Source organism: Polyodon spathula, chromosome 14 (assembly GCF_017654505.1).
Source record: "Polyodon spathula isolate WHYD16114869_AA chromosome 14, ASM1765450v1, whole genome shotgun sequence".
Lineage (NCBI taxonomy): Eukaryota > Metazoa > Chordata > Actinopteri > Acipenseriformes > Polyodontidae > Polyodon > Polyodon spathula.
Window position 1 is genome coordinate 20,754,304 of NC_054547.1, and position 27,090 is coordinate 20,781,393.

Below are 27,090 nucleotides of genomic sequence, written 5' to 3' on the forward strand. Positions count from 1 at the left end.
GGGGGCCCATTAGGGTCAGCGGTCTCGGAGGTCTGAGTCCTGGGATTGATGGCGGGGGTGGTGTTGGAAGAGAGGTAAGGGTCGAATGCTCCGAATGGCTGGGGCCAACAGTATCCCGATCTGGGCAGAAGATAGGGAGTCTTCGGAGTCTTCCGCCAGCTTCACAGCCTCCTCCAGGGTGTCAGGGTTGTGGCACCGTATCCAAGCCTGGGTATCGGCGCCGACCACATGGCAGAACTGCTCCACCACTATTTCTTCCCCCATCTATACCATGGTCTTATTTTCTGGGGTCAGCCAGTGTACCATGTGGTCACACAACTTCTCTGCAACCACCCTGGGGTGTGTCTGGGGATCTTCGGTACTCCCTAAACTGTGCCCGATGGGTTTCTGCCATTATGTTGAGACGGCGGAGGATGGCCTGTTTGACCAGGTCATGGTTGGCAGCGTTGAGGTCGCTCATCGCCTTGTAGTCTGCGTGAGCTTCCCCAATCAGGCAGGGTCCAAGCTGGCTTGCCCAGAACTCCCCGCCCAAGCCGCAGTGGTAACCAGACATTCGAATACCATCAAGTACGCCATCAGGTCGTCCTCCGCTGACAACTTCATCACCTGACATTACTGTTGTTGTGGTAGGGGCTCGCACTGTGGAAATTGCCAGCCCTACCCGCTCAATGAGCACCATGTAGCGCTCCTCCTTCCTTTTGTCCTCTGCGTCCCGTCTGTTTTCCAGCGCCTCCAGCAGCTCCGCCAGTGCATTGCGATCCATCCCGTGTCTGACAACACGTGTGGCAAAGTGGCTGGTGATTGCGAACAGGTCAGGAGGTGATGCAGTGCAGGAGTAATCACAGACAACTGTAATTCATTTGGAAAGGGTTTTATTTTTAATCCGGGTCTGGTGACCAAAACAGAAAACGCTCTGGCTATACACACCAATGTGTAATGCGCGGAGCCAAACAAACGGGTTTACAGTCCCAAACAATAAGCGTTATCCGCCCCACAATACTAAAACACAGATATGTGGCAAAGTGGCTGGTGATTGTGAACAGATATAGAGGTGAAGCAGTGCAGGAGTAATCACAGACAATTGTAATCCCTTTGGAAAGGGTTTCATTTTTAATCCGTGACCAAAAAGAAAACACTCTGACAATACACAGCAATGCGTATGGCAAAATAAACAGGTTTACAGTCCCAAACAATAAGCGTTATCTGCCCCACAATACTAAAACACGGTCACCAGTCCGGAGTGTGTGATAACAGGCTATTTTGTATCAGTTTGTGCAGTGCAGCTCCAGCTTGTGCTGGCCCAAAAGTGACAGCTCCGGAACGTTTAGCGGTCTGGTGGTTCAACAAACATGTGTACCACTTCAGATATTTAAGTATTTCTTTGCATACAAGAAGCTACTTCTTGTATGCAACCAGGTTTGTGACGCGCAAAATAAGGATTGTAAAAGGACTGCGTTAACTCCGTGCGCACTACCATTCCAGCACTGACTACAAACAGACAAACGTTGCTGTGACATGCTGAGGAACATATTAAATTCCCCAGTACCAGAGCAAACAGTGAGGAGATAATGCAGGTTTTTTTTGAGGTCGCGCACCTGTCGGGCGTGGTAGGTGCGATTGACTGTCCCCATATTGCTATCTGGGCACCTGTTCCAGTTGTGCTGTTCTATCAGGATTCCAGTTGTGTTCGAAATAGTGGAAAATTTGAATAGTTATTCCATGCCATGTAAACAGGATATTCCGAATGAATCCGTCCGTCTTCTGGATACCAATATTCCGAAAACGTGATACTGAGTACCCACTTAGTATTAGGTTACTATCGGAATACTAGCCCTTCTAGACACCTTAATCAGAAAAACTTTTTTTTTTTTTGTAGACACACAAGTTGTCGTTTTATAATTTATAATATATAAGACGACGACTTGTGTGCCCAACAAAGCCTTAGCAAAAACTGTGCACAAATATATTAGTAATTGTATGACCCCAAACTGGTTGTCGACTATGCAATATCTTCCTATTTTTTTTTAAGTTTTGTAGTAGATCAACAGTCAATACCAGGAAATTATATATATATATATATATATATATATATATATATATATATATATATATATATATATATATATATATATATATATATATAATTTATTTATTATCCTTGTAGTCACATTGAGATTAAAACCTCTTTTACGAGTGAGACCTAGCCAAGCAGGTAGCAGCAAGTAAATCGAACAACAAGAACAAGTACACAATAAAATACAATTAAGAAATCACATTTAAAACAATAATCAAAAGTAGTCAACTATTTAAAACAATTGCAACTCTCAGTCACGAAATCATGTAGTTTACTCTTAAATTGCAATAAAGATGTCTGGGTCTGCAGCTTTAGTTTGGGCTGGAACTCATTCCAGGACCATGGGGCATAATAAGTAAAGGATCCTTTACAAGCCTCAGTACACAAATTTGGGATTTTAAAATGCAAAAAAAAATTGATCTGAGGCTATGGTTACTATGGGAAGCTATAATGTATTCATTTAAATATTTATATTCATATGATTTACATGGAATAGCCTTATATACCGGAATATACCAGAGCTTCAACCTGCGTAAAGCTAAAGAAGTCCAGCCTACCAAATAGTATAATATACAATGAGTATTAAATCTTGTATTTGTATTGTACTTCAATGCTGCATGATATAGCGAGTCTAGTTTATCTAAAGTTGATGGTGAGTCAAACCTACATACTGCATCACCATAGTCAATTTGCGGCAAAAATATACAAGCAATAAGCCTCTTTTTTTTGTTTATAACATATATAATATGTTCATATCATAGTGACGTTTATACTGTATTCCCATGCCCAATAGACGAGTGTGGAAACATGCACTCAGTAATAATGCATCAGTAATTAAAACATGCAAATGTATTCTAGGTGGACATTCAATATGCACATAGCGCAATCAAATTTGAATTGGGTGAAAGCCCTAATTCGTCTGAATATACCAATATCTGCGCGATAATTGCGATGCGCTAGTTCCAATAACTGCGCACCGCTGGCTCAAATAGTGTCGGAGTAACAGTCCACTCTGGAGTTGGGTACAATAGTATAGAACCCCAACCCTCCCCCATCCGCACACACGGATCAGTTATGTGTTTTATCACTGTATTGATATGATGGACAGCGGTAGTGTGTTTACATATACAGTTATATGTGTTCTTCACTGCTCCACAGGCCTATCAGCATCCAACGTATACCATCAAAGTATGGAAATGAAGATTGAGAGAAGGATGAAGAGGGGAGGGGGGTCCTGTCTGTTATCTTTGCTGTGTGTTGCCACACATCTGTAAATTAATTGTATAAATACATCATACACCCATCTTGTGGCTCATTGCTTTATTTGGTTATTCCATAGATTGCTGTGCATTACGGGTGAGGGGTGGGCAGCTGCAGTTCAGAGAGCCAAACACCGACAGGACACTCTTGCTGTGAAAGGCATTCTGATGTTTTCCTAAAGTCAGACTGGTGATACAATCAACCAATCAAAGACCTGTATTTTCTTTGCAGCAGTCCAATCAAAAGTTAGCTGAGGCAGGACAAACAGTTCTGTTAACTGTAGTTTCTGGCCGTTTTTAGGCAGCTGTCCAGTGTGCTGAATGTCGATGTTGCTAATTGTACAGAGACTGTTCATTTATTGAGAAATCATAGGAGGCTACAATTAACATTTTAGGAGCGTATTTCAAACTAATTATTATTCTTACAAAAAAATGTCATAACAAAAAAACCCATTCTGGCGACACTCAAAACCTTACAAACTGTGCTTAATCATGATGTTCAAATGGGTGAGTAGAATGAATAACATACCGCATTTCTGTGTATTGTGTTTATAAAAATGTTTGATGTTTACTTCGCAGGTGAATGAACACATGACATTTACAAATCAGAGAGTGTGCTACCACAGTAGACTTTGTCACGGCACAACTTATATATATATATATATATATATATATATATATATATATATATATATATATATATATATATATATATCATTCAGAAAAAAAAGACAGTATCCAAAGCCTTTTTTTTTATTATTATTTTACTTCAAAAACATAAGCTATGTCGGATTAGCTGAACTTTAAAGAAACCTATATAGTATTTCCTTGTGATGCAATACTGTCCGTATTCAAGAAAACAGTGGCGTTATCAGTGCATTCAATTGAAAACTCAGCACCTAGCTATGGAGCCAATTGTGTATTTGAATGGTCTGTATGTATGTGTGCATGATGTAGTGTGTGATCTCGTCTGCTGTCGTATCGGTACATACTGTGGCAACACCAATGATAGCAGCTTGTCAGGGTAATGCCAATACTAATGGAGACTGTCTATCATTCTGCATTCTCGTTTGGCTGTTGTGTGCAGTTGCTATATTGGTAGTGAATGCGCAGATGGTTTTGCGAGGCACAAACAGATTTGTGAATTGCTCAAAAAACTGTTATATTCCAATGTCTTGCAACTGCTTTGTGCCGTTTTGGAATACCTCTCATTTTGTGCCAAAGCACTATTTTTTTGCAAGGCACAAATTTAGTGAGGGGATTGCGCCAAGATCAAAGATCGGGTCCCATGACTTGTGTCAGTTTGGTAGATGGATCATTTATAAGCTTAGACAAACTGATTGTGTTAAATCCATATTGCACTTGTGAAGGACAATGCAATATGGATTTAACACAATACACATGTCATTTTTGTTAGTACAGAAACTGAAAGTAAGCAAATCCAAAATATAGCTTTACAATACATATGTTGAAGACAAATTGCTTTCTGTACAGGTTACTAAATGTTCTTAAATTTTTGCAATAAGAGTCAATATGGTTATGAGTAAATGCTTTCTGTTAGAACATAATGACAATCTGAATGTAATACAACTGCCAAAATTTGAGCTCAGATAATGAAACATTTAGTTTTGCGTGCAACATGTTGAACTTGTGTGTATTTTAACATATTATTATTTATGTTGTAATCATGTTAAATAATAAACATTTAAAGGATCATCAGTGTATATCCAGTACTTGCCCTAGACACTGTATTGTATGGTACCATTTATGTTTTTTCAGTTTCAGCATTTCTATTCATTTTTGTTTTAAAATTGACAAGATTATTAAGATTCATCAGGCTGAGTTGCTGTACAAAATAAAAAAGTCCCCACAAAAAGAAATATGAACACAAGACTTGGCCCAGAGATTTTTGGGTAAACAGCTTCTGCTGCTGAAATACTTCACAATTCTGTAGACAGACACCTTTTATAGGAGAGCAGCTAATAAAATGATTGCAGAACAAATAAGCATGACTACATTTTTCCAGTTAATGAAAACTTAAATAGCAAAACCAAAAAATAAATAAATTGATAAGGTATGCCCAAAAGATGTGACTTACTACTCATTTTCCATTTATTACAGCACACTGAATGATGAAATGGTGGCACGGTGGCATAGTGGTTAACCCAGTGTCCTAGGTTCAAATCTGGTCTAGGGGGTCTGTCTGCATGGAGTTTGCATGTTTTCCCCAATGTGTTCGCATTGTGTGTTTTCTCCGGGTACTTCAGTTTCCCCCCAGGTCAGGTTGATTGGTCACTCTAAATTGCCCTCAGTGTGTGTGTGTGGTGCCCTGCGATGTACTGGCATCCCATCCAGGGTGTAGTCCTGCCTTGTGCCCTGTGTATGCCGGGTTAGGCTCCAGCTCATTGCAAACCTGTAAAGGATTAAGCGGTTATTGATAAATGATGAAATATGAATTAAATACTTCACATGGACTATGGTAAATAACCATTTTCAATTTTATGTATTTCTTTTATCATATTTTACCTTACTTTAATGCTATACTATCATTTCAACTTGTCGTTTACCATGGTTTAATTACTGTAATTTACAATGATTTACTGTGGTATATTGTGTTTTTACTACCGTTTACCAGGGTATTACCATGGTAAACTTGAATAAGGGAAACCATGGCCAAGAAAGGCAAAGGACATGGATATGGCCTTTTATGAAGAGCTTTAATGCTTTACAAATGCCTTACATTGGCCTAAGTTCACAACACCTCTATAACAAGGAGAATAATATTTTTTTCAGCATTAAATTGTGGTAGTATACTACCCTTTAGCACTGACATGCATATGTACCTTTTAAAATGTTTTTTATAAATGTTACATTTTCTTTTTATAAATGTACATAAACCTGGCATTCACACAGATGCAGATTTGGGTGGGTCATGGCACACCCAGGCTCACCCGTGGCTAAGCCACTGGTTTGCATCTCATTATCAATAGATTCGCGACGCCGAAAGTCAAAATTTAGAACTGCCAGAAGTAAAGTAAACATTACAATGTAATACTAGTGTAATGCAAAAAATACTGGGCACAGCGAAAACAAATCAAAATGTAACTAAAAGGGTCCCCAAAAACAGAAAGCATGAATTAAATTAAGCTTGTTTCTATATATGGAAGTTTAATATGGAATATATGCATCGCATTTCTGCACCCTAACCATGCTTTCAGTGCTTTAATTTAATTTAAGAATATAGCAGAAAACTTTTGTTTCAGTCTATGTATATTTTAGTTGTGTAAAGGAAGTAAGTACAGTACAGTTTTTATCCCTGCCACTGCACTTGCGATTGTCATCGCAGGGGGGGGATAAATTTAATAAAATAGTCTGTACTAACAAATACTTTCTTTAGGAAATTTTAAACAGCTGATATTTATAAATGATAAATATAATGTAAACTTAGTGTATACAGAGGATCTGGCTCTGATTCCATTCACCCATCATTGTCATCCAACAGTGTGCTGCCTCCCTTACGCATTTGTTGCGTGAATCTACTAATGTCATTTCCAGTCGGACTTTAGCGCACTTAAACTCTTTGGTTAGAGCAGAGATTGGTAGTTGCAGTATTCCTTTACCATAAAGTCCCACTCTACTGAGGCAGCGTGGAACTCCCAACCATTTCCTGACATATGAACTGATTAAAGCTTCCAGCTTCTCAACTGTCAAGGAAACCTCATACACAGTCAGTGGCCACAGCAGTTTTGGCAGTAGACCAAACTGAAAGCACCAGAGTTTCAGTTTGCCTGGTAAAGCGCTGCTGTCTATGCTCTTCAACCCTTCCACTGGTTGTTGTCTAACTTCTCCCACACAAACTTTGTTCTTTAGATCCCTATCGTACCATCTCCCTAGACTTTTCACTGGCTTCTCGGACACTGTTGGTATTGCCTCGCCATTAATGTAGAACCTTTCTTCTACTACTTTGCCTTTAATTATAGAGGTGCTCCTTCATTTAGTGGGCTTTAATTGCATTTGTGCCCATTCAATGTTATTTGTTAATTTGCCCAATAACCGATTAGTGCAGGCTACTGTTGCAGTCATTGTTGTCATGTCATCCATGTATGCTCGAATTGGTGGTAGTCGCATTCCAGAAGCCAACCAATGGAATTAACTACATCATTCAAATTGCTATATTATTCAAACCGTTACTTTTGTGCAGCTGGAGTGCAAAGACAACTAATGATGATTACTTCTTTTTTTAAACATCCCCAGAGCCAAAGCCTGGCAGTTAACCCGCCGTTATACCCACCGCAACTTCATCCGCAGAGAAGAGTGGCAAAAAGGCAAAGTGTGTTGAGGGCAGTGGCAGAAATGAAATTATCAAAGGTGACAAATCAGGTCTGTACCCCATGTGTACAGACACACAGGAGAGCAGGCAATTAATATCGGCAGCTGTGTAGGGCAGGATCGCTTCGAAAAATGGAAGGCTAATCGCACTTGGCTAAAGGCTAATCCCAGAGGTTCAGTCATTTGCTTGGTTTGTTTTAGATTATGTGAAGCATCTCGTGTAAAATGGTTGCTTCCCAGTGGTATAACCTGTATAGTTCATTTAGATTTTGTGAAGCATCTCGTAGTTTCTGTTGTTTTTACCTAAAAGCAATTAGAAGGAAGCATATCTCTATCATTCTACCACCAAGTAATAACATGGAATAGCTTTATTATTAATGAATACATTTTTGGAGGTTTCTTTTTTTTTTAAGTAACTAAATGCATGCAAACATTTAAACTGGAAGTCTCACAAACGAACAGATAGTTGAATCTACGCCAGTGAGAGGCATGTGTAAAATAACAGGCACAAACTAGAATCGTAAATCTGCAATAAATGATGATACATCAAGCTTCGATATTATAATGAATGTTCATTTGCATACAAAAGTACTTTGAAACTAATGAAACTACCGGAGCAGGGTTGAAACTAAGTTACGGGAGTAGAAATGACTTTAGTAGTAGAAATGTATCGCGGGTAGGTCTATGAAGTCACAAAAACCTACAAAGTCAAGATACGAAAGAAAAATACATAAAGCCCAGTGGCGCTCTGGTCTTTATCAGACAATTACAGGCTGACACAGAGGTCAGTAACTATTTTAAACTGTTGTTTCCATATTTAGTCAAAATGTTGTTTAAAGGAAGCCCTACACACTGTGTAATCCTCTGCACTTGAAAAGCCAAAAGTTTAGCGTACAGAACAAAGGAGGTTTTGATGAGGTTGTGTAATGCTCTGGTAAAAAAAATGCATTTTTTCAGGCATGTCAGTAGCTGCACAGGTCATTAGGCGTTTCTTACAACATGTTGTTTTATGTTTAGCAGTGTTCAGCCCATTTTTAAAAAAGAACACACAAACTGAAAACTAACAGAAAAAATTAAATCCTCGCTATTCACTTTCCATCCAATTGCAGGTTTTATTCAATTCTTGAGAAGGTTGTCTACAATCTTCTGAAGTGCCATAATGAAAATAGCAATGAATGTTCTTTCAACTTAAGCTTCCACTGCTCAGACTGCTTTGTTCCAAGCACAGTGTTCCTGGCAGGGTTTAAAACAAAACACACTGTTATCCCACAATCCCCAAGTACCCTTTGTATTTCTGGGTTTGGAAAAAAGCACTGAAACACCCTTTGATTTCAGCGGCTACCTGTGGGCAGCCGAAGCCTGTAGTGCCAGGCAGTGGAAACGAGGCAATAGTTAAGCCAAATCATTACCACAGGACACAGATGGAAATTAAGTGGAGCTAGACTTAGAACAGAGGGAAGGAGACCTTTCTTTACATAGACGGCTGTATATGGCCTACCTACCTAGTCATGCTTTTGAGGCAGAATCGCTTGGATTCTTTGAGACCCAACTTGCAAAAGTTCTGAGATCAATCAGCTACTAGGAACCGGACAAATGCTGACGAGCTGAATAGCCTATGTTATTTTGTTCACATGAATGACATCACTTGAACTTTAACAAGCTGAATGAAGTTACAGATTGTTTATTGCTTGTGAACAGGATGGATTTGCAGGGGTGACGTCAGACCAGAAATGCAGACTCCAAACAATGAGGAATGGCGGTGAATCTGTGATGCTACGGCATCCAGAATTTTATTGTAAATAATAATCACAAAAAAAAGGTTTTAAACAAAACACACAAAACAAAGGGCATGTTGGCCAAACAAACAAAACGGACAACACTAAACAAGACAGTGGACGAACTCAACAAACAAGTACCGCGCTGGCACTTCCAGCACGCTGTAGCAATTGTTTGTACTTTTAATCTCCTTCTCTCTCCTGTTCTCCACTCACGAACACACAACCCAGAGTGAGTGAAAACATGCTGTTTTTATGCAGCTGTACTGAGACTCGATTGCTAATCAATCATTCAGTTGGAGTCTCGGTACAACTGCACGTGAATTAATTAAGTGTAATTCCCCGTGCTCACATAAGAACATAAGAACATAAGAACATAAGAAAGTTTACAAACGAGAGGAGGCCATTCGGCCCATCTTGCTCGTTTGGTTGTTAGTAGCTTATTGATCCCAAAATCTCATCAAGCAGCTTCTTGAAGGATCCCAGGGTGTCAGCTTCAACAACATTACTGGGGAGTTGATTCCAGACCCTCACAATTCTCTGTGTAAAAAAGTGTCTCCTATTTTCTGTTCTGAATGCCCCTTTTTCTAAACTCCATTTGTGACCCCTGGTCCTTGTTTCTTTTTTCAGGCTGAAAAAGTCCCTTGCGTCGACACTGTCAATACCTTTTAGAATTTTGAATGCTTGAATTAGGTCGCCACGTAGTCTTCTTTGTTCAAGACTGAACAGATTCAATTCTTTTAGCCTGTCTGCATATGACATGCCTTTTAAGCCCGGAATAATTCTGGTCGCTCTTCTTTGCACTCTTTCTAGAGCAGCAATATCTTTTTTATAGCGAGGTGACCAGAACTGCACACAATATTCAAGATGAGGTCTTACAAGTGCATTGTACAGTTTTAACATTACTTCCCTTGATTTAAATTCAACACTTTTCACAATGTATCCGAGTATCTTGTTAGCCTTTTTTATAGCTTCCCCACATTGCCTAGATGAAGACATTTCTGAGTCAACAAAAACTCCTAGGTCTTTTTCATAGATTCCTTCTCCAATTTCAATATCTCCCATATGATATTTATAATGTACATTTTTATTTCCTGCGTGCAGTACCTTACACTTTTCTCTATTAAATGTCATTTGCCATGTGTCTGCCCAGTTCTGAATCTTGTCTAGATCATTTTGAATGACCTTTGCTGCTGCAACAGTGTTTGCCACTCCTCCTACTTTTGTGTCGTCTGCAAATTTAACAAGTTTGCTTACTATACCAGAATCTAAATCATTAATGTAGATTAGGAATAGCAGAGGACCTAATACTGATCCCTGTGGTACACCGCTGGTTACCACACTCCATTCTGAGGTTTTTCCTCTAATCAGTACTTTCTGTTTTCTACATGTTAACCACTCCCTAATCCATGTACATGTGTTTCCTTGAATCCCAACTGCGTTCAGTTTGAGAATTAATCTTTTGTGCGGGACTTTGTCAAAAGCTTTCTGGAAATCTAAATAAACCATGTCATATGCTTTGCAATTATCCATTATCGATGTTGCATCCTCAAAAAAATCAAGCAAGTTAGTTAGGCACGATCTCCCTTTCCTAAAACCATGTTGACTGTCTCCCAGGACCCTGTTACCATATAGGTAATTTTCCATTTTGGATCTTATTATAGTTTCCATAAGTTTGCATATAATAGAAGTCAGGCTTACTGGTCTGTAGTTACCTGGTTCAGTTTTGTTTCCCTTTTTGTGGATCGGTATTACGTTTGCAATTTTCCAGTCTGTCGGTACCACCCCTGTGTCAAGAGACTGCTGCATGATCTTGGTTAGCGGTTTGTAAATTACTTCTTTCATTTCTTTGAGTACTACTGGGAGGATCTCATCCGGCCCAGGGGATTTGTTTATTTTAAGAGCTCCTAGTCCCTTTAACACTTCTGCCTCAGTTATGCTAAAGTTATTTAAAACTGGATAGGAACTGGATGACATGTGGGGCATGTTGTCCGTATCTTCCTTTGTAAAAACTTGTGAAAAGTAATCATTTAACATATTTGCTATTTTTTTTTCTTCCTCTACGATTTTGCCATTTGTATCTCTTAAACATTTAATCTCCTCTTTGAATGTTCTCTTGCTGTTGTAATATTGGAAAAACATTTTGGAATTGGTTTTAGCTCCCTTAGCAATGTTCATTTCTATTTCTCTCTTGGCCTTTCTAACTTCCTTTTTGACTTGCATTTGCAGTTCTGTGTACTCTTTCTGTGTACTTTCTTTTTGGTCCTTTTTTAATGCTCTGTAAAGTGCCTTTTTTCGCTGAATATTTTTTTTAATTGATCTATTAAACCATTTTGGCAATTTAGTTTTACATTTAGATTTGTCTACTTTAGGGATATAATTGTTTTGCGCCTCTAGTACTACGTTTTTGAAGAACAACCATCCTTCTTCTGTGGGTGTTTTCTCTATTTTACTCCAATCTACTTCTGTTAGTCTCTGTTTCATGCCTTCATAGTTTGCTTTTCTAAAATTGTAAACCTTAGCTTTAGTCTTTACTTTTGAGGATTTAAAAAACACTTCAAATGAGACCATGTTGTGGTCTGAGTTTGCCAGTGGTTCTCTGACCTCTGTTTTAGTTATTCTATCTTCGTTATTTGAAAAGACTAAATCAAGGCATGCCTCCCCTCTAGTGGGTGCCTTCACAAATTGTGTTAGGAAGCAGTCATTTGTCATTTCCACCATTTCTATTTCATCCTTCGCGCTACCCACCGGGTTTTCCCATTTTATTTGGGGGAAGTTGAAATCCCCCATTAGTATGGCTTCTCCTTTGCTACACGCATTTCTAATGTCATTGTATAACAGATTATTGTGCTCACCGTCTGAATCTGGCGGTCTATAGCATGCTCCTATTATTATGCCTTTTGAATTTTTGTCTGTTATTCTGACCCATATTGATTCGGTTTTATTTTCTTTGTCCAGGTTTAACACCTGGGCTTCAAGACTGTTTCTTATGTATAGCGCTACCCCTCCTCCTCTTCTGTCCTGCCTGTCTTTCCTATACAGTGTATACCCACAAATATTATATTCGTCCCCATCACTCTCAGATAACCACGTTTCTGTAACACCTATCACATAGTTACCTGTTAGTGCAGTAGCTTCAAGTTCTAGAATTTTGTTTCTGATACTTCTAGCATTTAGATAAATACATTTAATGGTTGTCTTACCTGAGTTGTTGTTCTTGTTTTGATGCGGTCTCCCTTCTGTTTTTTTGTTGATTTCTCCCCCCTTCCTTTCTAGTTTAAATGCTTCAGAACCTGCTCGAGGATCTTTTCTCCAAGTAGACTAGTTCCCTTGTTATTTAAATGCAGTCCATCTTACAGATAGTCCTCGGGATGGACTGCATTTAAATAACAAGGGAACTAGTCTACTTGGAGAAAAGATCCTCGAGCAGGTTCGGAAGCATTTAAATATTACATTTTACCTGCACGTGAAGTTGTGTGCAATCCTCGTGCCTAAATACAAATGTACATTTTAAACACTTGATCTCGTAACCCATATTTACCTGTGTATTTTATACATAAACACCAATATTAACACACTACATACAACGTAAAACACTTAATAAACATAAAGGGTTGGAACACTCCGCCACATTGCTATATAGCTATTTGACACAAAGCATCACATTTGCTTTCCCTTCTACACACACACACACACACGCACACAGATATATAATATATATATATATATATATATATATATATATATATATATATATATATATATATATATACACACACACACACACACATACACACTGTATATTTATTGCATTTATATGGTGCTTTTATACAAAAGTATCACAAAATGCTATACAGTATATAGCAGAAAAAAAGAACAAACCACAATATATTTGTATAGCATGTCACACATACAACTGCCACAGTCAAACCATTTAAATAACAGTATACACATAATAATACAAAAGCAGCAAATTTAAAATTACATTAAAACCCACTAAGAAGAGAAAGCCATTTTTGTAAAAGTGCATTTTTAGTCTTTACTTGAAAACTAACAGTCCCAGCTTCCCTGACAAACGAAGGCAGAGCATTCCATAATTTAGGAGCTCTACAGCCTCCTAAATTATACTTTTGTTGACCCTAGGGAATAACCAGTGGCCTCACACTCTGCGATCTCAGAGAGCAGTTTGGACGATACAGGGTCAGTAACTCCTACAAATAACTAGGTGCTAAACTATTCAGGGCCTTGTAGGTTAACAGCAAAAACTTAAAATCAATTCTATACCACAAAGGGAGCCAATGTAAAAAGGCCAAAACAGAGGTAATGTGTTCACTTTTCCCAGTTTGTCAGAATTCTAGTGGTGGTGTTCTGCAAGCGGGATACCACATGTTTTGGTACACCAGAAAAAAATGCATTAAAATAAATCAGTTGTAGATTAAACAAAGGCATGTATTAGTCTCTCAGCATCAGATATGGAAATAATTGGTCTATATTTCTCAAATGGTAAAAAGATACTTTAGTAACTTCCCTAATATAAGTCTCAAATAGAAATGCCATTATCGTATTGTACCGGTAGATTTATTGTGACCCCTGTGTGGTCAACCTAGTTATCTTTGATAGAATATTTCTTGGCCCATTTTGCAGTACTTTACCAAACTTCATAATTACACTGTATCAGGAAGGAAAGGAGGGAAGCATTGCATTGTGGCAAAGTCTCAGTCTCTCTCTCTCTTTCAGGATTGTGGGAGGGGCTTTTGAGCTGAGAGCGGTGTGTTTGAATAGTGCAGATCTGTTTTTACAGTCTTGGTTTTACTAATTTTCTTTTTAAAAACTTTATTTATAGCCTTTATATTTTGAATTGTATATTTATTTATTTGTTTGTTTATCTATCATTGGCCTTGCCGTTTGGGAGGCTAAGTTAGTGTAGACGGGCTCGCACTCCGGCGGGAAGTACTGACATGGAAACACGGGTTCAGATGTGTGCCTGACAACGAAGTTTCCATGGAGGATGTTCTGTTATCTGTTATCTATTTGTGGAATTAAGACACATGGACTCCCCCACGACTTTCTTCAGTTCGGAGAAGAAAGAAGCTGAAAGAAAACAAATTCTTACACTGAGGCTGCCAGGGGGAGAGAGGTCTCCAGCCCTGTGGGGCTTCGTCAGGCCATGGTGAAATTTTATTCAGATCTGTACCAGGCTGAGGGCTGCAACCAGCAGGAGAGGGAGCGGCTGTTGTAAGGTCTCCCTCGCCTGGGTGAGGAGGAGAGCTACAGCCTAGACACGGTCATCCCACTGGAGAAGCGCACAACCATCGTCACACACATAGCTCTCCAATGGAACAGCACCTGGTCTGGATGGGCTGCAGGCTGAATTCTATAAACATTTATGGAGTTGCATTGGAAATTATCTGTACCAGGTGCTGAATGAATGTGTGGCAGTGAGAGAGCTGCCCCTGAGCTGCCTCAGGGCAGTACTGACTTTACTACCCAAAAAAAGAGATGAGCTGAAGAATTGGTGTCATGTGTCGTTGCTGTGCTGTGATTATAAAGTCGTCTCCGTTTTTGATAAATTGTTTTTAACCAGAGATCTTTTTAATGTGTCTAAACTTTTTAACTTAGATTTCGGGCTGGTGTCTCTTGACCAAGAGAAGGCTTTTGACTGGGTAGACCATGGCTTTTTATTTCGTATCCGAGAGACATTTGGTCTCGGTCCTGTTTTTATTTCATGTATCAATTTTATATTCTAATATTTTTAGCTTTGTCAAGATTAATAATTGTCTGAACCAGCCTTTCCAGTACAGAGAGGGATCAGACAGGACTGCTGTCTGTCGGGGATGCTCAACACCATCTCCACTGAACCATTGCTACACCAGCTGAGGGGGCATCTCGCTGGCCTGGTCATACCTGCCCTCCCCTGTGCCCAGCCCGTCCGTCTCTCAGTGTATGCTGACGACCCTGGTTCAAGCAAAGCTCACGATTATAAAATCCCGTAAGAACAGACTTTCTAGCACTGGTATAGATGATGCCAAGGGTAAAAGTAGATTTTTCTTATTACATGATGAATGACATGGATAATTTTATGATGAGGTGGTGCATTGAGGATGTGGTGGGTGAAGATGGCAAGCTAATTTTTAAAAATGTTTGTGTGTTTTTAGTTTTTTGTTGTTGTTGTTGTTGTTATTTTTAGAATATTTTGGTTATTTATCTGTGTTTTATTCTAGTTTATTATGTCCAGTGCTAGAATTTACTAGTTTTATTTAAGTTACTTTAATGTCTTCTTGTTCTTTTTTCTGTTGTTCAATATAGATTTTAAAATTAAACTCTCTCTCTCTCTCTCTCTCTCTCTCTCTCTCTCTCTTATTAGTATTAAAATGTTTTCAAATAATTTAGTTTAATACATTATTCTGTTTTAGTAATACAATGCCCTTGCTTTGAGATTAAAATACATTTAGACTACAGTGATGGTGTTTCATTAAATTCCAGTGCATTATTAACCCTAAGTGATGAGGTTGTTTGATTACACTAGCAGGCCTTTACTGGTGACCGGAATTCTGAGGCAGTGCTCAATATTCTCTTGGGTTTCTGATAATAATGAATAAACGCAGTACAAAGTGTAATAAATTAATGAATGTGTATCTTTGGTTTTCCTTTGCAGTGCAGCGGAGTTGAGTGACTTTTTCAAGACGAGCAGCGAGCAGTACCTGGCTCTGGTGTTTGAGGAAGCTTCCTCTTATGTCGGCCGAGAGGTCAGTTTAGATAAATTTCTACTGTAGATACCGAGGATCAGAGGTTCCTAACCTATGGCTTGTGAGTACAACTCAAAATGAAACTGCACTACACAAACTCTGTGCCTCCTCACAACATATTACACTGACTGGACAAATTATTACAGAATGGACTTATTGTGGATAGCACTGCATGGTTTAGAGGTCAGGTGCATCACATGTCACATCACTGCTTGCCCTGCTTGCAAGCAGTGATGTGACATGTAAATCCACTTGACCTCTAAAGATTTGTGACAGTTGTCATTTAATCAATACATGTGTGTACTACTTATTATCAACTAGAATGGGGAAAGCAGTAGGATTTTAGTGACTTCACAAGGGGCTTGATAGTGGGTGCCACAGCAACTGGCTCATTCCTGATCGCACTGGCTCACTCCTAAAGGGCTGCTTGCTCTTTTGACACAATTTTTTCCCACTGCTTTTACATAGAAAGTAACATATTATAGATAGATAAGTGCAGGGGTTCATTTGTGCTGGATCGCACTGGATTCCAGATCCGGTACCATCTTGTCTGACAGTTAAGAATTATACAGTTTGTTAATGAACTGTATTAAAAAAAAATAAAAAAACAATAAAGAACATGTTTTTTGTTGCAGAAAAGAATATATACATAACATGTACAATAAAAAAAAAAAAACTAGTTTTTCAAGAATAAGACAATTACTAGTGTTTTTCACAACCAGAATGCCAAAAACAGACAAAAAAACTAGTGCTTGTAATTCCTGTTCATCAGATAAGTTGGCCCGTCACTGGTATGATTCAACCCTGAAAATTATGTTAAAACGTGGCTAGGCATAGGTCAGCGTGTGGCTGCCGAAACCAATAATAAAGCACAAAACCCACAAGCAGTGGGAAGTGTGGCAAAGTGGCTGCTGATAGTGAACAGGTGCAGAGGTGATGCAGTGCAAGAATAATCACAGGCAGATAATTATAATCCAGTTTAGAAAAGGGTGCTTTATTTTGTATTCCTGGTCTGGCGACCAAGCAAGAAAGACCCCTACAATACACACCGATGTGTAAGCATGGAGGTAAATAATGTAAATGGTTTTGCAAACCAAAATAATAACGCATGTTATCCGCCCCACGATAATACAATACACGGTCACCAGTCTGGGTGCGTGCTGTAGTGCTCGTGGTGGGTGATAATAATTGTAAACAGTGAGTGAAGTGCAGTGTTGATCCGGTTTAGTGCTGGCCCAAGGCAACAGCTCTGAATACGTGATTAGCCATCTAGTGATATACAAACACAGACAGTTACTTAAACAGACACGAACAAACAAACAAAACGCTCACAAATATTTCAGTTACGCTTTTCTCTGCGTCTCACACGGTCCTTCCAGTTTATAACCACAAACCAAGCAAAGGAAAAGATTACGTGACCCCTTGGTAAATGACTGCAGCTGCTACCTCGTTTACCCTCTAGGTTAATATGTTCCCGCAACGGAGTCTCGCCTTCTTCCAGGCTGACCTACTTCCCGACCCTGGAAGTGAACTGTCCGGCCAGCCTGCCCAAAGACTTTCCCTTTCGCTACTTCGTGCCCTCACAGGTCTGGAGGGAGATTTCCAACCAGAACTCAATATATTTCTGTCATATATCCCACCGCTCAGAGTGGAGCCGAAGGAACATTCGGCTGAATCTGTCTTTCCCATTACTGCCCCCTAAAGGGAGAAATAATCTGCATTTTGATGGTCCTTCCCTGCACGGTGTACCATGTGGTACATGAAGGGCTGCAATGCCAGATACCACCGACTTATTTGGAAATTGGTGCCCTTCATCGTGCTTAACCACTTGAGTGGGGCGTGGTCTGTGACAAGATCAAATGAGTGTCCCAGCAAGAAGTATCATAAGGAGTGAGTAGCACATTTAATGGCCAAACACTCCTTTTTGACTACGGAGTAGTTGCGTTCCCAAGGTAGCATCTTTTTGCTGATGTACAGTATCGGGTGTTCTACTCCAGCAACCTTTTGGGACAAGACAGCACCCAAACCTACATCTGATGCAGGAGGATGAATCTCAGTGAAATCTGGTGTGGTAAGAGTGGGGACCTGGCAAAGTCTACACTTAAGAGTATCAAATGTCCCCTGACCCTCAGCTTAATTAAATTTGGAGCACTCTTTTTGGTGAGTTTCAACTAAGGGGTTAATCACTGTGGCATACTCTGGGATATAGCGGCAGTAATAACTGGTTAATTCCAGTATGACCTCACCTGAGTCTTGGTTTTAGGGATTGCCGCATCAACCAAAGCCTGGATTTCAGTGACTACAGGTCTCACCCTTCCATTCCCCATTAAAAATCCCAAATATTGAGTCTCTGTTTTGGCGATCGCACATTTTCTCAAGTTAGCTGTCAGCCGGGCCACCCTTAGAGACTGAAGGATGGCTGCAATCCTAGCCAAATGCTCTCGCCAGGTAGAGCTGCAAATAACCAGGGCATCAATATACGCTGCTGCATATTCATGATGTGGGCATAAAACTTGGTCCATCATTCTCTGAAAGGCAGTGGGCGCACCATTTAGCCCAAGCAGCATGGTTTTAAAATGAAACAGCCCTTCTGGTGTTGAAAATGTGGTTTTCTCTCTAGAACTGCAGGTTAAGGGGATCTGCCAGAGTGGAGATAAACCTCGCTTTTCCCAGTCTATCTAGAAGTTCATCAACCCGAGGCATAGGGTACACATCGAACTTGGCAATACCGTTTACCATCCTGAAATCTACACAGAAGCGGTTGGTGCCGTCTTTATTGGCCACTATGACAGTAGGACTGCACCATTCACTCATGGATGATTCAATCACCCCAAGCTCGAGCATGTCCCATACCTCTTTGCGAACGCCACTTCATCTACTTTGTGGGTTCCAGTACAGTCTCTCTCTCATGGTGACACCTGATGGAGAGATAATGTCATATTCAACCAAATTAGTTCTGCCAGTCAGAAAAAACATTGCTGAACTCCTCAATAACCTTATGCAGCTCCCGTTGGACCTGTTGTTCCCCCCTCGAAATTATTTTTTGTGCTTGGAATCTCTGGACAGGGGATTAAATCATCCTGGGGCTATAAACAGGAGGCGATCGGGCTGTCTAATTTCATAATTCACTTTTCCTATAGCCCGAATCACTTCGTATGGCCCCGCCATTTAGATAACAATTTCGATTCTGATGAGGGAAGTAGCACCTTTACCTTGTCTCCTGGTCGAAAGGTTCGAATTAGTGCATTTTTGTTGTAATTATGCTGTTGTCGGTGCTGAGCCAATCTGAAGTTGTCCTGGGCCAAACGACCAAGCAAATCTGGGCGATCTCTTAGTAGTCTTTGTGCTCCTCCCACCCCTCTCTCAATAGATCGAGGATGCCGCAAGGTTGTCGGCCATACAAGAGCTCGAAGGGGGAGAACCCTGTTGAACTCTGCGGCACCTCTCTCACTGCAAAAAGGAGGTAGGGAAGAAGCAATGCCCAATGTTTTTGCTTTTGTGTTACAAACTGTCTCAGCATCGACTTCAAGGTCTGGTTAAAACGTTCCACCAAACCGTCCCTCTGTGGATTATAAACAGATCCTGATGGGACTTATTTTTAACCCTTTGCAGTCCAATGTCGGACCCTGTCCGACATCATCGAAAAAACGTAAAGCACAGGTCTCTAGTTGTTTTTTCTCTGGAAAAAGCAGAGAAAACCATTCAATGGCTGAGTGAGACCGATAGGAGCCAAATGAAACCGAAAAAAGGGGCATGTGAGCAATAGCCTTAGCAGCTGTTCCATACAGAGATAAGCAGACATAAACATAGGAGGTAGCTGCAGCTGGAGATGCAGTACTGATGTCGCTTAGCATTGCAATGCCCTTTAAACCAGTTTTACTTGGGAAAAATAAATATTTTAAACAGTGTGTGTAAAATAAACAGCGCGTGTGAAAATAAATTGGACCTGACAGGCACTGAATAAATGGACTGCAAAGGGTTAATATTTTATATACCTGCTTGTCACAAAGACAGCTGTAGTGGGTGACGTCAGACCAGAAACAGGAACCGATAAATAAACAACAGAGAGGTGGAGTTTGTTGAAGCTGAGCGATTGGTTTCTCTCAGCATTTAATAATGAAACGGACAGAAAATAAAAGGTTATAAGACAAACAAAACACAGGACATGGCACTTTAGCCAAAATAAAGAGACAAACAAAACAGACTATACAGACAAACACCGTGAGCTGATATTTTAACTTTAACTATTCTTATTACCTCCATCTCCACACCCATTCTCCACTCACCGAACACACAACCCCTATTGAGTGAAAACATGCTGCTTTTATGCAGCTGTATCGAGACTCGATTGCTACTCAATCATTCAATTGGAGTCTCGGTACAACTACACGTGAATTAATAAGTGCAATTCCCCGTGCTCACATATTACTACATTTTACCTGCACGTGAAGTGCTGTGCAGTCCTCGTGCCTAAATACAAATGTACATTTTAAACCACCGGTGTTACACAGATCCATTTATATCCCGTGTACCAATGACTATACACCAACATTAACACACTACATGTAACATACAACACAAATAAATAGCCAAGGGGTGGGGCACTTTGCCACACTGCTGTACCGTGTTAGACAAAAAATTGGTTCCGTGATCAGTCAAGATCTCTTTGGGGATCCCTACTCTAGCCATAATCTGTACTAACTTGGTGGCTATTGCAGCAGCACTAGTGGATCTCAATGGAACTGCCTCTGGGTATCGCGTTGCATAATCTACCACTACTAATATATACGTATACATAGAGTCATAAGGTAGGAAAGGGGCCACTATGTCCATTGCAATGCATTCAAAAGGAGTGGAGATAATCGGCAGTGGAACCAAAGGGGTGGGGTGCACTTGACCCGGCGCTACTCGCTGGCAGTCTGGGCATATGGCTACATATTTCGACACATCAGTATGAAGACCTGCCTAATAGAATCGAGCCAATATCCGCTCCCTTGTCTTGTCAGCTCCGAGGTGCCCTGCAAAAGGAATATCATGTGCCAGCCTCATGACCTCATGAATAATTGTGTTACAGGCTGCCCTGTGCCTGCAGCTAGATTTACCCTATACAGTAATTGCCCCTTGATACTGAAGTGTGGATATACTAGCCAACAACCCCCAGCCCCAGTGCCAACAACATCCTTACCTTCAATAGACCAGATCTGCCCCCAAGCGTGCACTAGTGATGGATATTTGTGTTGGCCCCACACTATGTCCGCGCTTGAGTACCACATGTCCGGTATATTGAGAGGGACCGGAGTAGCATCTGCCCTAGATGGACCAGTAACCACGCCCTCTCGGCCACACTGCGTTCCGACTCCTTTTGACTGGCGTTTGTTACCATTTAAGCACTCTCGCACCAGATCGCAGCCTTGTCTCAAAGATGCTCCCTCCCATTTTGCGGTCCTTCTCTCTTTATTTGTTTTGCTAGGATGAAAAATATGAAAAACATTTCAGCTTGAAAAGGAAACACATCACCAATTTGTTCCTTTCTTTTTTTCTGCCACGTTTACATGTGCAGCTGAAACTGCCATTATTTGCTTTAATTCTTTACATTTTGGCCAGTCTCGGCCCAGAATAACTGAGTGTGGCAACCTTTCCGCCACCCCGACTACCAGGTGATGTTTTATCAGTCGTACCGATAAATATACTTTTAGTGTGGGGTATTCCGACATGTCTCTGTGGATACAGGAGATGGCCACTTGACCTCATGGCCGCCATGACACACCGCCCATGAGAGCTGTCCTAATTAAGGTTTGCTCACATCCTGTGTCCACTAATGCATGGGTTTTCACATTGCCTAAAACCACATTAATCATACAAGGCCCCTCCCGACCATTTTCCCATCACTTGTCTAACTCAGGTGCCCCATTACACACACCATGTCACACTCCGTGGCAGCAGGGCATGACCTGGTCAGATGTCCCAGTTGGTTGCACCTAAAACGCTTTGGGGGGGACAGAGGGAACAGTGGTTAGGTATTTGGAAGTTACTGCAAATCAACATCAGTACATTATATCTAGAAATAAAATTGCTATCCCTCTTCCAGAATGATAAGATCCGAAACCTTTTTGTTTACAAATTAACCCCTGGAAAAAATGATAAATAAATAGATAGATAGATAGATAGATAGATAGGTTTGAAGTGATAAAAAGGTAATGTTATATGGAAAAATCTGTCCATTTGTCTTTATGTATATACTGTACCTTTATCATAAATTATATTCTTACCTTGTATGATGAGCTCCACACACAAAGGGCCTCATTCACTAAACAGCAGTAAGCCCCTTTACAGCATGCTTTATACACGGGTTGTAATCACTAAGCAGTGGCTGGCAACCGAGTGCCTGGAAAAACTACCACGTTCGAGCCATTTAAATATAATGAATATGTATAAAAATTACATCAAAAAATGCCACAAGGGAGGTATTTGATGTGCAAACCATATTCACTTAAGGGTGCTAACTTTACTAGGTGACTCAGCGCGTGTTAAAAGTACCGCTTATTGAAACCAGGCCATGCAATTACTAAATCACAACATAAACAGGGCAGACTACTGGTAGTGTAGTGTGTGCGAAACATGGAGGTGGTACTGTGTCACAGAACCAGGAGGAGAGCTGGAAGGGTCAGGGCAATGGCACCGGAGCCTTTCTAAAAGTGGGTGTGCCATGGAGGGGGGGGCGGGGATAGGAAGTATTTCTATGGATAAATGAATCCAGTTTAACAACTACGTCAAATATTGAAGTAATTTATGTATTTGTAGTCTACTGGTTATTTAACGTTTGCAACAACAATAAACTACGACAACTACGACTACTAGTAATAATGAGCTTGTTACTGGAATACTGGATAGTGAGTGGTATCCCATAAATGTTGTTTAATTTACTTAAAAATAAATGTAATGTTTGTTTTGTAAATCAAACAAAAAGCAAATGACCATGTACAGCATTTACATTGATAAAGAATATATTGATAAAGAATAATAAGCAGCTGTCTACAAAATATTTGTTTAACTTTATAGCTATGGAATATTATTGTCACATGCACACTTTGACCAGTCTTGGCCATAAAAGCCTATAGCTCTTGCAAAGTTGCCATTGGCCACTTGGTAGCCTCTCTGATGAGTCTCCTTCTTGCTCGGTCATCCAGTTTGGAGGGACGGCCTGATCTAGGCAGGGTCTTGGTGGTGCCATACACCTTCCACTTCTTAATATTCATCTTGACCATGCTCCAAGGGATATTCAAGGCCTTTGATATTTTTTATACCCATCCCCTGATCTGTGCCTTTCAAGAACTTTGTCCCGGAGTTCTTTTGAAATTGCCTTGGTGCTCATGGTTGAGCTTTTGCTTTGAAATGCACTACCCAGCGGAGGGAACCTACAGTAACTGCTGAATTTATCCTGAAATCATGTGATTTTGATGGCAATTGGCGATTGATTACACCCAGGGTTGCCAGATCTCTCTGAGAAAAGAAGCCAACTGGATTTGAAAAAGAAGCCCAACAACCACTGTGTGTCATTTTCGGTCACATGACGTCATAATCACCTAGCAACCGTTCATTTCAGAGATGGCGGCCATGTTGTGGGCTCATGTATGAATTTTACCAATAGACATCATTGAACAATGTCAGAAACGGCAGCATTTTCTCACTATTTTAGGAAATTAGATCTAAGAAAAGATACAGTGAAAAGACATAATTGGTAATCAAGATCGTGTGTTATTTCTGAGCAAAGATGGAGCCAGGACTTGCAATTATTTCCAAGCGTTTGTTTTCCAGACATAACAAATTATATGATTAGTACACCTAGCCCAGACACCCTCAAAGATTTCAGATGCTACAAAGGACTGGAATTATACAAACTGTTTATCTGTGGATGGGTTAGAGAGGTGAAGACGTGCATCATAAACAACATTTGTGTCATTAAAACTTTTACCAGTGTTTTTTTTTTTTGTTTTTATTTTTGTTTTGTTTTTTTATCTTATTTGTGATACCATGTTACATTTACACAAAAATTAAAAAGACCCAAACACTATAATAAAACAAATAGCAAGTTTACAAATGTTTCCATTTTCCCGGAATCAGTAGCTCTTCATTCGTAGCCTTTTTTTCTGTTTCTTCTATCAGCACCTGCTCGCTCCGCTTGTCAGACTGCTTCCCTTCTGTCTGTCGTCTTTTAGTCGACTGCCGGTAAGTATTATTGTGAAGAACTGTTGGTTTGTTTCACCGCTTTCTTACTTGGAAGAATGCTGTTACTCCACGGGGCTGGGCCTGCCTTGTTCCCACTGTTGAGTTAGCCCACCAGCCGCCTGCGGGCCACCGGTCGGGCCTTGTTTTGATTGTAGCTGCGTGTCCCCATGCTTGTGCAGAGGACTAACTGCAGAGCGGCTGCTTACAGCCGGACCAGCTATATACTCCTTACCGAGGCTTTCCACGTTGTTGAGTTGAGACATACGCAGGCTGCGTTGGCCTCACCACGTGTGTAGGCCTTACAATCAAACAGACAGTGTGCTCTCCCCCTTGTGTACTGTAATATATATTGTTATTGTATATTGTATTGTATTTACTGTGTGGTAACAAGTCAATCGCCCACCGTAGCTTCAGCCTGTGCCCCTGTTGTACACTACACACTACTCAAGTACACGCCGGGATCTCCTCAGTCAGACAAGAGGCACGCTTTCGCACCCGGAGCAGGACAGGCTCCAGTTATGGGTCTGAGCCCTGAAAAGGACCTCTGGTCAGCCTTAGGGCTGTCAGAAACAGTTCTGGGTACATTGCAGAATGCTAGGGCACTTTCTACTAGGTCGCTGTACACCTAAGTGGAAATATTTCCAAGATTGGAGCCATAATAACGGTCATGATCCATCTCTTGTTCCATGCCTGTCATCTTGCAGTTTCTATTGGCAGCTTTGATAGAAAGAGCTCAGTGACACCTACCAATAGGCAGGCGTATATCCCAAACAATGTTTTGGTGGCCATCTTCTGTTTCAGGTAACTAAGTTTACGGTAGGTAAACTAACTGTGGCAGGAAATGGCATTGCGTTGACGTCAGGCCAAAAGGCGGAACAAACACAGACAGGCAGGTACTGCAGTTCAAAGGCACGGCACACACCAGTTTTATTTTAAATACAAAAATAAATAAAATGTACAAACAAAAATAAACACTTGCTCACAGAGCAAAATAAAAGGTTTTAAATAAATAAATCACAAACACAAAAATACAATATAGGTCAGGCTGGGCGATCGCCTTCACTGTTCCTATATCTTTCTGTTTGTAAATTAATCTCTCCTCTCACTCTCCCGTTCTCCACTTCCGAACACCCACCCTGAAGTGCAGAGAGCTGCCGGTATTTATACAGGTGACAATCTCCTGATTAGCAACAAATTAATCACTTAATTCAGTTGATGGCCATCTTCTGCACGAGTTTTAATTACAAGCTATAAGGCAACAAAAGGTGAAAATTTCGAAAGGCGGTGTAGACTTTCTGTAGGCACTGTAATTCATTTGTGTGCAGTGTTGCTTCCCCCTGCAACGTGGTAATTCTCGTCATTGATCACCATTTAATGAATGAGGCCCAAAGTGGATTCCCGGTCTCCATGTTGCTTGGGTCAGGATAAACAAACCTGAGATCATTGTAGTATAATCCTTTTTGGTGCCAAAGTTGATCTTAGTTAAAAAAAAAAAATGTTGTCTTCTTCCTCTCACCTATCTAGCTTTCATCTAGTTATTTCTTTTTTGGGTTTCACTTGTCTGATTAGTCTGTCTGTTTTCCCCATGTACTCTGTTTGCACAGTCGCCTCCTTCCCAGGTCATGATGCCTCCGATGACCAAGGAGCAGTTCTTCCAGTGGCTGAGGGAATTTGTTCTTTCTATATGGGAGAAACCTGCCTCCTTTGCACAATGCCCCCCTCGAGTAGATACATTCTACAAGGTACCAGCAGGCCACAAAGATTACCTAAAACTGCCTAGCTGGATACCATCCTGGCTACACTGACTCCACCTGCAGAAAGTACATTAATAACTGTCAGGTGTACAATGCTAGATATCAACACAAGCTGTGGAGCACCTTGCTACCACCCTGCAGACCCAAAGAATGTAGGACTGGCCATGCAGCTAGAAGAGGGCAGTATGTCACCAGGATCCTACTGCAGGCTGTATGTGATACCATTGACACCAACACCAGGGCTGTAGGGAATACTATCACTGTGAGGAGGTGCTTTCATATTAAGATGTCTACTGCAGACACACAAGCCAAGCTGCTGGAGTTACCTTTTCAAGGTAATCTCTTCTTGGCTGGTCTGAGGGACTCCTGGTCCCATATGGCTATCGATCCTGTTCGACAGCTGGGAGAGACGCATCCCCCAGTTGGGGGTTTTACAGCAGGCACATGTCTTTCCACTTTTTAGGTTTATACAGGCAAATGGAGAGAAATTGTTCTCTGATGCGATTTAAAATTCCTGCACCACATGGATATCTTTCTATCGAATTTATTTTCATACCTCTGCAGAGGATATTAATGCTATATGTGTTGTGACAAGGTCACTGCTGTACCTTGCAATAACTAGACTAATGTGTTTTTAGGTTGTATTTTGTCCTGAATTGCTTAGGCTCCTTGATATTTTAATGGATGTTCAAAGTGAGTTTCAAGACTTAAGAACATAAGAACATAAGAAAGTTTACAAACGAGAGGAGGCCATTCGGCCCATCTTGCTCGTTTGGTTGTTGGTAGCTTATTGATCCCAGAATCTCATCAAGCAGCTTCTTGAAGGATCCCAGGGTGTCAGCTTCAACAACATTACTGGGGAGTTGATTCCAGACCCTCACAATTCTCTGTGTAAAAAAGTGCCTCCTATTTTCTGTTCTGAATGCC

The 27,090-nt window shown here is 40.6% G+C and overlaps 1 protein-coding gene across 3 annotated transcripts in view; it reads left to right on the forward strand.

The window, feature by feature from the left end:
- LOC121326738 (sulfhydryl oxidase 1-like) overlaps positions 1–27,090 on the forward strand; it is a 156,271-nt gene that overhangs the window by 64,181 nt on the left and 65,000 nt on the right. Inside the window, exons 3-5 of one of the 3 annotated variants that reach the window (XM_041270175.1) lie at positions 15,225–15,426; positions 16,093–16,183; positions 24,347–24,409. In XM_041270175.1, the coding sequence (XP_041126109.1) occupies positions 15,225–15,426; positions 16,093–16,183; positions 24,347–24,409 (356 nt within the window). The remainder of the gene's footprint in view (positions 1–15,224; positions 15,427–16,092; positions 16,184–24,346; positions 24,410–27,090) is intronic. The other 2 variants (XM_041270173.1, XM_041270174.1) reach the window with 2 other exon arrangements.